Below are 15,203 nucleotides of genomic sequence, written 5' to 3'. Positions count from 1 at the left end.
TGTTTCGGGAACGTTTGTTGACAGCCAGGAAGTCTGGATCGGGGGGAAATCGAAAACCGGAAGCCGCTGAGACGACAAAGAGAGTTGCCGGTAGTTTCAAGCGAAACCCTAACCTCTCTCTCCGAGATGCCGCAAATAAGCTGGGTGTATCGTCTACAACCGTGCATCGAGCCAAAAAACGAGCCGGACTATCGACTTACAAGAAGGTAGTGACTCCAAATCGCGATGATAAACAAAATACGACGGCCAAAGCGCGATCCCGGAGGCTGTACACGACGATGCTGACGAAGTTTGACTGCGTGGTAATGGACGACGAAACCTACGTCAAAGCCGACTACAAGCAGCTTCCGGGACAGTAGTTTTATACGGCAAAAGGAAGGGGAAAGGTAGCAGATGTTTTCAAGCACATGAAACTGTCAAAGTTCGCAAAGAAATATCTGGTTTGGCAAGCCATCTGTACCTGTGGCTTGAAAAGCAGCATTTTCATAGCTTCCGGGACTGTCAACCAAGAAATTTACGTGAAAGAGTGTTTGAATAAACGTCTGCTGCCTTTCCTGAAGAAACACGGTTGTTCCGTACTGTTTTGGCCGGATTTGGCATCTTGCCATTACGGTAAAAAGGCCATGGAGTGGTACGCCGCCAACAACGTGCAGGTGGTTCCCAAGGACAAGAACCCTCCCAACACGCCAGAGCTCCGCCCAATTGAGAAATACTGGGCTATTGTCAAGCGGAACCTAAAGAAGACCAAAAAAACTGCTAAGGGCGAGCAGCAGTTCAAGGCAAACTGGCTTTCTGCGGCGAAGAAGGTGGACAATGTGGCTGTACAAAATCTGATGGCAGGGGTCAAGCGTAAGGCCCGGCAATTCGGATTTGGAAAAGCGGAAGCCTAACTGAATATTTTTCCTGAATTTTATACTAATTGAACTTGAAAAAGAAATTTAATTTGATATTTTAAATAAACGATTTCACCGATTTTCACGCGTTTTCCCTTGACCAAATTTTGACCGTATCACCTTTTAGCAGTCTCACGACCAGCGTTGCCAGTATTCCAGATTTATCTGGATTTTCCAGATTTTCGGTCATCCGGCCAGATTCACAGACAGATCACGTATATTTCCAGATTTTTAAAATATGTTCCAGATTTTCCCAGATTTTTCAAACGTGTTGCTTTAAAAATATCATTGCAACTGATCTACACTCTAATCAAAAAATAAAAAACTGCTTCTTTAATTATTAAAGGCCAGCAACGTTAGAAATTAATACAACATCGTACATGGAATTGCTACAACATGTTTGCATGTTAATGGGTTGCAGAATCATGAAAATGGAGCCATTTTCTAAAGATTATACGCTGAAAAAAATCTTCAAACTTTTAGAAATAGTGGGCCTGAATGTTTGTTTAATTGGAATTTTTATTTATTTTCTATATTTAAAAAAAAATCAAAATTTCAATATGGTGGAATTTTAATAATTTTTCAATTTAGAGAAATCGAAAACTGTTCCGGATTGAAAACAATAAATTCTGCCTTGGAAAATTAGCAAGGCTTTTGAATCTAGACAACCACCAGGACTTTGAAGTATGTTTGTGAGATTTTTGAGGATAATTCATAAGGAAAATTTGAAAGGCATCGGATATTTCTTAGCATTTTTTTAGTACCTGTGAATATTGAATAACAGCAGTCTGAATTTCTTTTGAATTCTAAATTGTCCTAGAATTTCAGATTTTTAACTTTTTGTTGAAAATAGTTTGCAGTAAAGTGTGAGGCAAATTTTTTGCGAAACCAAAGAAGAATTTCAAGTTAATTATGAGTAGAGTTCCATCCATCTTTGTAAGTTTCGTGGTCGTGTGGTGTCACCCGTCCTTCAGGCGTATTGTGAGTGCCACAATGTGAGGGTTCGATTCCCGTTCCAGCCAGTGGAACTTTTCGCAACCTGAAAATTTCCCTACTGGTCTACTGGGTGTGGTGTGTGGTCAGTTTTCTAGTGTAAAGTTTTCAGTCTGTGCAATCTCTGGTTGAAGACAGTGTCAGTTGTCTTTTAAAAACTCTGATGACAATCGCATAGAGATTTTGTGAAGAATGGAAATAGAATTCGGAAGAGAAATCAAAGAAAGTTCTTATGATGAAACTTGAGGAGTATGCCGATACGAATCGTAAGAATAATTTCAATGGAATTCTGTTCAATGTTTCTATAGAGATTCATTTTTATTAAATTTTAAGAAATTCAGAATTATGCAAAAGAACATCTGGCAATTTCTGGGAGACTTTCAATACCATTCTGGCAAAGTATTTGAGTACTTAGCAAATACTGAAAAGGATTTCATAAACAATTCTGGCCTTACCTACAAAGCAGCTCAAAGGGAATTATCGGATAAGCCTGAGAATAGTGTGACGGTCATTCTGAAGAGTGTGCCAAGGAAATTATTAAGAATATTCTAATGGAATTTCATAGAGAAAGATGAAAACAAAATTATGCTAACTCTTGTAAATTATTGCTAGTTTGAGGGAGTTGTGGAATCGAAGAGTGATTTATAAAAGATAAAAAGAGAACTCTTAAAATATTACTGAAAACGTTTGGATATTATCAAGATTATTTTAGGGGAATCCAGAAAAGAAGTATGACGGAATTCTAGGATGATTCAAATAGAACTCTGAAAAAAGGACGAAGATATCCTGTAAAGAGTTCCATGTAAATTCAGACTAACAAAAAGTTTCATGATCTGGGACCCAGGAAATATACAAATTTCGCTTTCAGACTTTCATTTTAGTTACATAATTAAATTATTCGTAATGGTAATGCAAACAGTTGAGTTACCTGTAGTTTAGGTAAACTGTGTGTGAATACACGATGCTAGGCTTTGATTTCCACTTCAGCCTGCTGAATTTTACTTTAAAATAAAATTGCCTACTGCCTACTATGATGTGAAGAATTATCCTTCCAGATTTTTCCTGATTTTATATTTTAACTGGTCCAGATTTTTATGAAAATGACCTGGCAACGCTGCTCACGACATACGTACAAAATTTCTAAGACAGCAACAACGGATCGGCAGTTTGACGGACTGCTTGTTGTATGTACGAGGAACGTTACGAATGACCATCCGAGGCTGTCATAGCCGAACGAACAAAATACATGAATAAGAACGAGCTGTCATGTACTGCTCAAGACGGCAACGTTGCATGTCGTATGACAGCCTCACTGTGGGCTGTCGCTTATAGCTCAATCTCAAGGCTGTCGTAGGAAAAAGAAAGCGACAGTCGTTGAAATACTGTCATGACGCGGTACTTTTGGAATGCCTGGTTCCGAAAGTGCTGAATCACTCAATAAAAAATCGGAATCACTTCGGAAATGTTCTGAATGACTTTATTAAAATTCGATATCACTTCTAAAAGAACTGAACCATCCCAGATATAGGGGAATTGGATGTAATGTCGGCCTAAATGTCCCTAATTTGGGTCCATACATAAATTCAGCAATCGACTAAATTTTCAATAGCGACCAAAAATATCCATTAGTACCGGCCCAATGACGCGTTCATATCGATAAAATTGATAAATAGCAGATTTTGAGTGATGGGCCCAATCTTAGAGCCATTTCCCCTATTACAATTCCAAAAGTACTGACTCACTGCATAACAGTTCTAAGCCACACCATAAAGTACTGACTTGCTTTTGAAATTTTTTCGGAATGTTCTGAATCACTTCAAAGAAAATTGGAGTCTCTTCTACAAGAACAAAATCACTTCTAAACGTTCAATCACTTCATAATAGTTTCAAATCACTTCAGAAAAGTTCCTAATCAATTCAGAAAGTGCTTAAGGAATTTTTAAAAATTCTGAATCCCTTCGGAAAACACTGACTCACCTCAGAACTGTTCGGAATCATTTCGAAAAGTACTGATTCAATTCCGAAAAGTTTGGAATCACTTAGGAAGGAACTGAATCAATTCATAACTGTTCATAATCACTGTAAAAGTTCTGATACAGTTCACAAAAGTATGGAATCGCTTCGGAAGGAATTATTTTTTTTTTTTTTTTTATAAATTTGGTTTTATTGTCAAAGATGTATCACATTCAGTATTATTCAACTATCAAAATTTAGTTCGATCTCCAGTGCTTGTAAATTTATCACTCCATTACAACTACTTATATAGCTAATGTACTTTACAAACAATTTTAATATTGTTAGTTTGTTTGTTCTGTTGATTCTCTTCAAAGCCGGTCTGATTAGCTCCTCGAACGACAGCCGTCTCCACCCATTCAGAACAGTAGCTATTGTCCGCTGCAGGATTTCCCAAGCTGGAACAACTCGAGTGCAGGTACATAATTTGTGTTCTAGTGTTTCTATTGCTTTGTTAGTGCAGTGTAAGCAATACTCGCTGTCAACTCTCCGCATCACAAACCAAAGTTTTCGGTGCTCAACTTTTTCGTTAACTGCAACGTACAGCCTGCTTTTCTGTTCCGATGAAAGATTCTTGAGTCTAATATTCCGCCACGTGCATGGCCAGTCGTTTGTCGGACAGTTTCGTTCCACCCGGGGCTGCTCCGTCTGTGCCACGAAATGCTGGTGGATTTGATCGGCGGAGGGGTTTTGTCGAATCTGAGGGGGGATTTGGGATAAGTTTGAGAGGATCAGTTTCAGGTCGGGGAGGTCTATTGGTATTGCTGGGCGGGGATTTTGCAGAAGAAGGAATTTATAGTAGGGAAGGGATTCGATCTCTTTCAAGTGCCGGTTGATAGCGAGCGACTTGCACTTATACGCCGAAAGTTGCAGCTTTAGTCCACCATGTTCGCGGTTTCGCGCTAATTGTGCCATCGGAACGCGAGCGATCATCCCACTCCAGAGGAAGGTGCCCATCCTCGATGTAATTTTCGCCATGTGTACACTGAATGGTGGTAGAATTGATGAAAGATACCAGATCCTGGAGGTGCCGAACGTATTCAGCAAAGCCACTTTCTGATGCAGAGTCAAAATCCGCGTTGATTGGAGCCATATCAGTTGCGCAAATTTGCTAACCACCGCATCCCAGTTTATGGTCGTCATCAGCCGGATCGAGTTGACGAAAATCACGCCAAGGATCTTCACCGTGTTGGCCGTCCGTAGCCATGGGATGTCGATGCGGTTTCCCTCGCAAAAACCAACATCAATGGCAACAGTTTTCCCCACATTCAGCTTGGCGCCAGCAGCTATCTCGAAACGGGTGAACAGTAGGGTGTTTCATTTTGAAAAAAGTGATGAATTTTTGATAGGCCACCCTCCAGTTCGATTCATAGCCCCAAAATATGAACCTGTGCAAAAAATGGTAAAGATTGATGAAGGTTTAGAGGTCGCGCCAATGATTTGGATTTTGTATGGAGATTTTGGTGAATTAGTATGGGAAATTATTGATTTTCGTTTACATTGCTCTAACTTTGGTTGTAGTTGTCCAAACGTTGAAAAAAAAAATATGTGGTTGTCATGACAATGATCAACAAGCCTGTTGTTGTTGCGATGAAATTGGCGTTGTTGCCTTGTACATATTCATCTGTCAATTTACCCTATTTTGCCATTTTTTCACATTTTTATAATTCTTGATACGCTGCAAAACTGAGCGTAGCAACTGTAGGCTTTTTGTTTATTGCCATAGCAATAACATACTAAATTTTTTCGACATTTGGACAAGTAGAAGCAAAGTTATAGCGATATAAGCGATTTTTTAAATTCTTCCATAGTAATTCCCATACAAATTTCAAATCATTGGCGCGACCTCTAAACCTTCATCAATCTTTACCAATTTTTGCACAGGTTCATATTTTGGGGCTATGAATCGAACTGGAGGGTGGCCCATCAGAAATTCATCACTTTTTTCAGAATGAAGCACCCTAGTGAACAGTATATTCATTGCTTCGATTTGTGCTGCTGTTGTGACGATTACACTGATATCGTCGGCATACGCAACCAGCAGATCATTCCCGCACGCTTGTTCGAGTCTGCATATTAGTGGATGGAGGTACAGCACGAAGAGGTGCATGGACAACGGGTCCCCCTGCCGCACCGAGCGTTGGATGTCGATCGGCCGTGAGAGGTGCCCATTCACGAGCAGGCGAGAGGTGGAGCGACTTGCAATCTGGGAGAGCAGAGTGATGAGATGCTGGTTGAAACCAAGCGAGCGCATGGTCCCGAAGAGGAAAGAGTGCCGGACCCGATCGAAAGCATGATCGAGGTCGAAGCTGATCAGCTTCCCGGTGCGACGATGATGACGGAGGCTCGCAATTCGATCTTTCAGAGCGAGAGTGGCTTGAAAGATGTTTCGATCTGAGTTTGAGCATTTCTGCCCGTCGCTCAATATGCGGTGGGCTCGCATCACATTCTCCAGACGGGTTTTGAGGATACGAGAGAACAGTTTGTAGTCGGTGTTTAGAAGAGATATGGGACGATACGAACGGGCTGTCTCGTCGCCACCCTTCTTTTTCACCAACACGATGATGCCGTCCACAAACGTTGCAGGGAAGTTGCCAGTGAGCGCCTCATTCATCACCAGATTTAGCTCTCGGTGGATGACGTCGAAACAGCGATGGTAAAACTCTTTCGTAATCGCAGCCGGGTGACTTTCGGGATGCGCTAGCTCGTATCGCGGAGAGAATCTCGGTTGTGGTGATCTCGCTCGTGCACGCCTCATTTACCGGGTCGTTGGGTGGTATGGCGTTCTCGCAGTCGAAAGTGTTCCCAATGTGTTCAGAATGTTCATAATCACTTCGGATACTTAGAAATGATCTGAAAAATTTTGAATCACTTCAGATAAGTTTGAACTCGTTTTGGAAAGCTTGAATCAGCTCAGTAAAGCATGGATTTGCTTCGGAAAAGTATGAACTAACTTAGAAGGGTATTAGATCTAATCTAAGTGAAGTTTACTGGATATTTTTCTAAATTGATCAATTTCTATTCTGAAGATCTTCAACTCAAAAAATCTAATTTCATCTCTCAGATATTTTTACAAGATGGCTCTTAGAGTGATGCAAAATTTGAAATTTTTGCTCCACAATACTTAAACGATTTCAAATCGGATCCTGACTAACCTCCCAAAACTTGAACCCATTTGGTTTGAAACTGAGATGGCACAAACCATTTGAAGTTTGTATGGGAATTACTATGGTATAACCAAGATTTTTGTTCATGTCTATCTAATAATTCACCATATCGGTCTGCTTCAAAAACTGTCAACTGTTCTTGTAGGAAATTTTCCCAGCTACAACTTTGCTGAGGACCACTTTTTGATTAAATGCAAGAATCGAAAGTTATCAATGGTTCAATGCGCTGATGTCTTATGATCATGCTCAATCAACTGCTCAGCAGGCAACATTGGTGTTTCTGGGGCGTTGAATAGGACACCAAAATCATGGCTACTATGTCACACTGCAAAATACAGTGTTGCCTACAGAGCAGCTGCTTGATCATGTCATAAGTTTACCAATCTCTTAAATAATTATTAACTTTTTCCTGTCTCGTTTTACATAGAAATGATCTTCAGCAAAGTTGTAGCTGAGAACATTTTCTATAAGAATGGCTATCGAACTGTTTCGCAGCTCAATATGGAAAAAGACTAGAAGGCAATGAACAATTCCCATTTCCCATAGTAATTTACATGTAAACTTCAAATGGCTTGTGCGAAGTCTGTTTCTAACCAAATAAGTTGTAACTTTGGGAGGCTAATCAGGACCCGATTTGAAACCATTCAAGCACTGTGGAGCGAAAAACGTCAAATTTTGCATCAGTCTAATGGCTCATTGAACAAAAATTATACAAAAGACTTCCAGCAAATTGAAGATCCAATTTAAATGTTCTGGTTAGATTCTCAAAACTTCAGATTTATCAAGTACTTTCTCAAAAGACTTCATTGAAGACCTTTGGATAATTTTCAAACCTTCAGGATTATCAAAAAATCTAATTTTGTCTCTCAGATATGTTCGCAAGATAGCTCAAGAAGAAATTAAAAGACATCCAGATATATTTTTTCTTTTCAAAATTTCAAATGAAAAAGTATTATTCTGAAGATCTACAACAGTTCAAAAACTCTTATTTCGTTTCTTAGATATTCTCGCAGGATTACTGATTGATCCAAACAAATTTCAAAAGACCTCCAGCTTATCTAAGATCTCAGTGAAAAGCTCTAATTTTTTTTAAGACTTCGCTTTTATCAAGAACTTGTCTAAAGGTCTCCAACTATTCAACAAATCTAATTTGGTCTCGCAGCTATTTTCTAAAGACGCCTGATTGAACAAGAATTATTCAAAAGACATCCAGCTAATCGAGATGTAACAGTAGGGTATAAGTTGCTGAACGAAATGTTATTGAGATAAGCTGCTAATGTCTGCTAACCTGCAAGGTACACTCCCTTAAAGATAGTGTTAAAAATTTATAAAATCAGATGTAAAGTAAATCCTTAATACGAAGAGATTCCGACTTATTTCCTTTTAATTTCGTCCCACTGTCTATTTACTTCTTGATGAAAAAATATAAATTTTGAGCCGTCGGACGGTACCAGTACATGAGGTTTTGAAAGTGTCCTGTTGAGCCCAATACAAACCGGTGCCAGGTAGCATAAATGGCCTAATAGAGGAAATCCTTGTAAGGGTGCTTTACATTTGAGGCCAATAGAGTAAAAACCGCTTCAAACATGATTTTTTTGGGATCGAGTTGCAGTTTGATTCTTGTTTGTCTCGCTAATGCACAATGTGTAACTTTTTCTTAATTAAGGAAGATTAAGATCTTTTAACTCAACTTAAGTTCTGATAACTTTTGTTAAATTTCTGCAATTTTCCTGAAATTAATGGGACTGCCCCGAAGCACTTTGACCTTCACTGAACTTCTATAAATTTTGGTGAAATCTACCGAACTGCCCTGAAGCTATCAGTCCGACGCCGACTCCGAGTCCACCGACAAAGGATGCATTTTAGCCTTGAATCATTTCAAAAGATCTTTTGTCGAACTGAAATTCGAACCATGAACCCGTTTTCGCAACTGCATGGCGTCAGAGCACGCGCGCAGCTGTCAACCGAAATTTACAGTCGCGTTCCCATTTTAGGAAGAATACATCTGAAACTGTAACAATGGTTCCCATTCACTGATGTCGGGACACATTTCGACACTGGCAAACAGAATGCTCCATTTCTAGAATGATCGCACATTCATTCGATATAAATAGGGCGATCGATAGAACCATCAGGCAGTTCAAGTTGTGTAACCAAAGCTTCAATACCAAACTCTCAAGATGAAGACTCTGCTGATCGTTGGATTGGGCCTGTGCCTGTTGGGCGTCACCGTTGCCGAGCCGCAATTGCTGGGTGGTCTGACCGGCCTGCTATCGGGTACCGTGTCCGGATTGCTGAGCACTGTGCAGAGCACCCTCTCAACGCTAACAGGCCTAGTCAGCCAAATCAACACCGCTCTTACCAGTGCCATTAGCAGTGGAAATGCTGCCCTAACCGCGGCCCTGGCTCAAGCCCAAGCCGCTGCCGCCACTGTCCAATCGACTCTGAGCAGTGTTCTCAACTCAGGACTCACCTCCGGAGTGTCTTCGCAGCTTAGCACCTTGACCACCCAGGTGTCGGATGCCATCAACAACTTGAACTCCATCGTCAGCCAGGTCGTGGCCGCCGGAAGCTCTGTCCCGTCGACGCTGATCAACGAACTGAACACCGCTACGGCCAATGTTGCCAGCCTCGCCTCGTCTGCTGCGTCTCAAGTCACATCCCTGGCCGGCTCTGCTCCAGGACTGCTAGGTGGTCTGCTGGGTGGTCTGCTTGGTTAAACTGCTCGATATATTGAAGTCGGAAATAATGATAAATAAACTAATAATTGGCATTTAAAATCTCGTTGTTTTGTTTGTTGTGAGACAAATTCGTGGTCTGATGGGTGGGTACAACATATGTACGGTCGGTCTGATGGATCAATGACGGATGATAATCCGAGCTTTCGCCATTGTATTCGCCATACCAGCGCTTCTCAAGGTTTTATTCGTTACGATAACCCGGATAGCGATATAGCATTTCTGCTAAGGAAATACGGTGATGTGAAGCGTGTCAAACATTCCCAGCCGCCTTGTGCCACGATATGCTGACAGGTGTACGGGGAATTTACATGGACGTTAAAACGAGATTCCCAACTCGCTGCATTTGTTCAATCGGAAGGGGAACATATTCTACCAAGGGAACCTAAACTTGTGTTTCCTTTGCAAGATGGAGGGGCATTGGGTGAATTCCTGCTCCAAGCGGGAGGAAAGCAACAACAGGAAGAGGAAACCAAATAACGGAACGAAGATGGAACCAGTGCCAGTGACTGGAGGTGTATCGCCAAACGAGGAAACGGTAGAGCTCCTGGAAGAAGAGGTTTGGTGATGGATGCCGAGAAAAATTATACTACTACAAAGTCGGAATAGTGACCTATACCGAGAAGGATCGGAGACTCCGATTCCACCGACAAAGGATTTTAGGCATTTTAGCCTTGAATCATTTCAAAAGATGTTTTGTTGAACTGAAATTCGAATTATGAACACGTTTTCGCAACTGCATGACGTCAGAGCACGCACGCAGCTGTCAACTGAAATGTAAGGTCGCGTTCCCATTTCAGGAAGAATACATCTGAAACTGTAACAATGGTTCCCTTTGAATGATGTCGGGACAAATTTCGACACTGGCAAACAGAATGCTCCATTTCTAGAATGATCGCACATTCATTCGATATAAATAGGGCGATCGATAGAACCATCAGGCAGTTCAAGTTGTGTAACCAAAGCTTCAATACCAAACTCTCAAGATGAAGACTCTGCTGATCGTTGGATTGGGCCTGTGCCTGTTGGGCGTCACCGTTGCCGAGCCGCAATTGCTGAGTGGTCTAACCGGCCTGCTATCGGGTACCGTGTCCGGATTGCTGAGCACTGTGCAGAGCACCCTCTCAACGCTAACAGGCCTAGTCAGCCAAATCAACACAGCTCTTACCAGTGCCATTAGCAGTGGAAATGCTGCCTTAACCGCGGCCCTGGCTCAAGCCCAAGCCGCTGCCGCCACTGTCCAATCGACTCTGAGCAGTGTTCTCAGAGCAGGACTCACCTCCGGATTGTCGTCCCAGCTTAGCGGTTTGACGTCTCAGCTGTCGGGTGCCATCAACAACTTGAACTCCATCGTCAGCCAGGTCGTGGCCGCCGGAAGCTCTGTCCCGTCGACGCTGATCAACGAACTGAATACCGCTACGGCCAATGTTGCCAGCCTCGCCTCGTCTGCTGCGTCAGCTGCGTCTGGTGCGTCTCAAGTCTCAAGATTTTTGTTCTAGCTCCCTTAATCTGCACGCCGTGCAATCTAAAACTAGCTCAAACGTAATCTAGCACATGGAATAGAGTAAAGTGAAATGGAACGCAAAATCCAAACAAAACAGCAAATAACGCTACCAGAAATTCTAATGTCTGATGTCATAGGGTTACTAGAAGTTCAAATAAAAAATGAACCCCGTTAATATGCAGTTTTGTTCTAAATTTGAGAAACATGCGATTAGAACCATTTACTCAGAATCTGAGTAGATTCTAGTCATCATAACAACACTGGTTTACCCAGATTTTGACAACTCCTTACTGCACATAAGAATGGGTACCATCAACTTAGTCTCTGGGTAGAATCAGAATAGCGTGGAGAAAAAGTGAATCCTTCTCAATTTAGAATTGTTTTGGTGGACCGTGTACCGCATGTACAACCAACAATCAATACGAAACTACTTGACTAGCCTATTGGTCCCAAGCAAATCGATTAACGTACCCATTCTAGTCGAAATTCTAGTACTACACTATGTTTGTTTTGATTCGTTATGAAAGTTTGACAGATAAAATGAGGGGCTCGTGGATTTTCCCATGTTTCGAGGAGTGCATCAATTAGCTTGGGACCGAAGATAGTACCAGAGCTGAGCCAAAAAGTTGAGCACGTTTCTTCAAGACCTTCTGGTCTTAGAGTTACCTCTATGGTACAACCATAGAGGTAACTCTAAGACCACTGGGTCCCGAAGAAAATCATTATTATTTTTGGCTCACTCAGTACCAGAACAACGGTCCCAAGCAGTCCCAATTTATTTCACTCACCCCTGCATGTTCTGCATGAATCCACACACCCCTGATGTTATCTGTCAAACTTTCATAGCGAATCAAAACAAACATAGTGTAGTAATAGAATTTCAACTAGAATAGGGTTCGTTAATCGTTGCTTGGGACCAATAGGCTACTAAAGTGGTGAGCCAATTTAAAATCGTTAGTTTCGTATTGATTGTTGGTACAACTGTCAATTTATCTAATAGCTAAACATCGAAAACTGAGCTTTCTGGATCATTTCATTAATACCTATCAGCTATCTACTTATGGACCGGGGACCAACAGCTTTACTTCCCTCAGATAATCCCGACGGCGCCGACTGGGATTGTGCTCAAACCCTTTGGAGTGATAGGCAGTCACGTTTTCACACCACCAGCGCCGTTAACATTCGAACTTTTGTCCTTCGACCTTTCGTCCTTCGACCTTTCGTCCTTCGACCTTTCGTCCTTCGACCTTTCGTCTTTCGACCTTTTGTCATTTGACTTTTTGTCTTTCGAACCTTTTGTTATAGTTTCCGACCTTTTGTCCCTTTTTGGACCATTCGACTTTTTGTCCTCCATATCATCATTCGATCGTTTGTCCCTTTTTGGACCATTCGACCATTTGTCCATTCGACGTTTTGTCCTCAATCTCATCATTCGACTATTTCTATATAGAGCTGGAATTAGGGCGTAACAGCCTTTGCAAACAATGACTTATCTCGTTGATTTCTCGATATTTAAGGCACGCCTACACAAACCATCATATCCATCGGGTAGGAGAAGTCTTCCTATACTCGATGGTGATGTCGATTTGCCAGGGAGAACCATGGCTTTCGAGAAATCATCACGAGTAGTCATTGTTTACAAAAGCTGTTACGCCCTAATTCCAGTTTTATCTAGATTTGTTTCCCCTTGCATCATTCGATCTTTTGCCAATCGACCTTTTGTCACTCGACGTTTTGACTTTCGACCATTGTCCATTCGACTCGTTATTCCCCCCACTATCCATTCGACCTTTTGTCCTTCAACATTTTGTCCTTTGACATTTTATCCTTCGACCTTTTGTCCTTCGACCTTTTGTTATATATTCCGCTGTTTTGTATCTTTTTGAATCATTTGACCATTTTTCAATTCGACGATTTGTCCATTCAACCTTTTGTCCCTCTTCGCATCATTCGACCTTGTGTCCCTTCGGCATTTTGTACCTTTGACCTTGTGTCCATTCGACCTTTTGTCCTTTCGATCATGTGTCCAGCAACCGTTCAAACCAATCCCCCAGTGTCAACTAGCGGGAACCAAATTGTATTTACAAGCATCTATATATTTTCTATATTCTATATCATGAAAGAGGGCGCATGCACAGGCGTAACTAGAATGTTGTACTAGAAGGGGTCATGGCAAAAGATGTACAAGATGTACAAACTGAGTTTTTACAGAAGTTCAGAGACCTTCTTCGAAATAAATGGAAATTCGTAGAAGCTTTGACTGAAAAATGGATTTCAGGGAACCTCGAAGATTGGTGGGAATCTTTTTAAAAGTTTTGGGAATGTAATATAACTTCAAGAAACCTCATAAATCTTCAGAAATTTCATAGCACCTTAGAACACACTGGGGCCTCCCTTAGCTCAGTCGGTGAAGGCGCAGCTACAAAGCAAGACCATGCTGGAGGTGGCTGGGTTCGATTCCCGGGCCGGTCTAGCTATGTTTCGGGTTGGAAAATTTCTCGACTTCCCTGGGCATAGAAGTATGATTGGACTTACCACACAATTATACCAATGCAAAAATGGTACAGGCATCGAAAGCTCTCAATTAATAACTGTGGAAGTGCATCTCGAACACTAAGTTGGGAGCACGCAATAAGCTAACATACGATATGCAATAAGCTTGAAATGCGAAGAATAAGAATAAGAAGAAGAAAACTTTTCAGAACTTCAGGAACTGCATAGAAGTTCTGGAGATTTTCTAGAAGTACTACAAATTTTATAAGAGATTAGCTATTAGTGTAAAAGCTCGGCGAACTTCATAGAAATCCTGTGAACGTAATAGAAATCCAAGTTATGTAGTAGAGCTTCATCAAAAATTTGAGATGGAATAAAGGTTGAACACGAAAAAAAATCCGGACGCATTAAAAACGATGCCATGAAGGCATTTTTTGAGTTAAATTTTAAAAATTTCACTGAAGCAAGCTAAGAGTGTATAGAATCACAGGAGGCATTGGTTGTCGGGATAAGTTCATTTGTTTACATCATGGCTTTACCGGAGCTATAACGTCGCAATTCGATCCTGCACGCTCGAAATGAAAATCCCGGTCTATCCGCTCCTGACAGTTTTTGAGTCCCGGAAGAATGTAAAATCAAAAAGAAGCCGCAATTCCTCAAAAAGCTCCTTGTCTGGCAAGCAATTTGCAGTTGTGTAAAAAGCAAAACTTTCGTTACTTCTGGGACCGTGAACAAGAAAAATTTACCAGAACGAGTGTCTACGGAGGATACTACCAACCGATGGAAGCTGACGATTTTAAATTGGCTCACTATTTGACTAGCCTATTGGTCCCAAGCAAATCGATTAACGTACCCCATTCTAGTCAAAATTTTAGTACTACACAATGTTTGTTTTGATTCGCTATGAAAGTTTGACAGATAAAATGAGGGGTTCGTAGATTTTCCTATGTTTCGAAGGGTGCATCGATTAGCTTGGGACCGAAGATAGTACCAGAGCTGAGCCAAAAAGTTGAGCACGTTTCTTCGGGACCTTTTGGTCTTAGAGTTACCTCTATAATACTTCTGCCTTTTCTGGAGCACCATGAGGTGGATTGCCTATTCTGGCCGGACTTGGCAAGCTGCCACTACTCAAATTCCACCAAACAGTGGTACAGCGAAAATGGCGTCACAGTGGTTCCCAAGGAGGTGGACAATACTCCGGAGCTAAGGCAAATTGAGGAATACTCGTCAATTGTGAAGCATATTCTGAATAAAAAGGTGGAACTGCAATTGACATGAAGGATTTCAAGCAGAAACGGTATTTGGCTGTTAAACAAGAGGGAAGATGGCTCGAGTAAAAGATGATGGGCCGATTTAATAGTAGTTCGGCGATTTTTGAACAAGTTGAGCGAATACAAGGAAA

The 15,203-nt window shown here is 41.4% G+C and overlaps 3 protein-coding genes across 7 annotated transcripts in view; 2 read left to right on the top strand and 1 right to left on the bottom strand.

Moving 5' to 3' along the window:
• Nucleotides 1-15,203, bottom strand: part of RhoGAP100F (Rho GTPase activating protein at 100F) — a 314,040-nt gene that overhangs the window by 169,007 nt on the left and 129,830 nt on the right. The gene's annotated exons all lie outside the window — the stretch shown is intronic.
• On the top strand, nucleotides 9,211-9,807 carry LOC135702099 (uncharacterized). Its single transcript, XM_065223099.1, has one exon. It carries the CDS (start codon nucleotides 9,247-9,249, stop codon nucleotides 9,784-9,786), a length of 540 nt encoding a protein of 179 aa, XP_065079171.1. The 5' UTR covers nucleotides 9,211-9,246; the 3' UTR covers nucleotides 9,787-9,807.
• On the top strand, nucleotides 10,752-11,350 carry LOC135702120 (uncharacterized). The gene is made up of 2 exons (XM_065223118.1): nucleotides 10,752-11,271; nucleotides 11,340-11,350. The coding sequence occupies exons 1-2, from the start codon at nucleotides 10,791-10,793 to the stop codon at nucleotides 11,348-11,350; spliced, it is 492 nt and encodes a 163-aa protein (XP_065079190.1). The 5' UTR covers nucleotides 10,752-10,790.

Source organism: Ochlerotatus camptorhynchus, unplaced genomic scaffold (genome assembly GCF_037179485.1).
Source record: "Ochlerotatus camptorhynchus isolate MF236.1 unplaced genomic scaffold, CSIRO-AGI_Acam_v1.1 ptg000185l, whole genome shotgun sequence".
Classification (NCBI taxonomy): Eukaryota; Metazoa; Arthropoda; class Insecta; order Diptera; family Culicidae; genus Ochlerotatus; species Ochlerotatus camptorhynchus.
Note: the sequence above shows the minus strand (reverse complement) of the source record. Positions and strands in the feature narration are given on the sequence as shown.

What these genes read in the sequence shown, in the direction of transcription:
- LOC135702099 (XM_065223099.1), top strand. Translation starts at nt 9,247, where the DNA reads ATGAAGACTCTGCTGATCGTTGGATTGGGCCTGTGCCTGTTGGGCGTC.
- LOC135702120 (XM_065223118.1), top strand. Translation starts at nt 10,791, where the DNA reads ATGAAGACTCTGCTGATCGTTGGATTGGGCCTGTGCCTGTTGGGCGTC.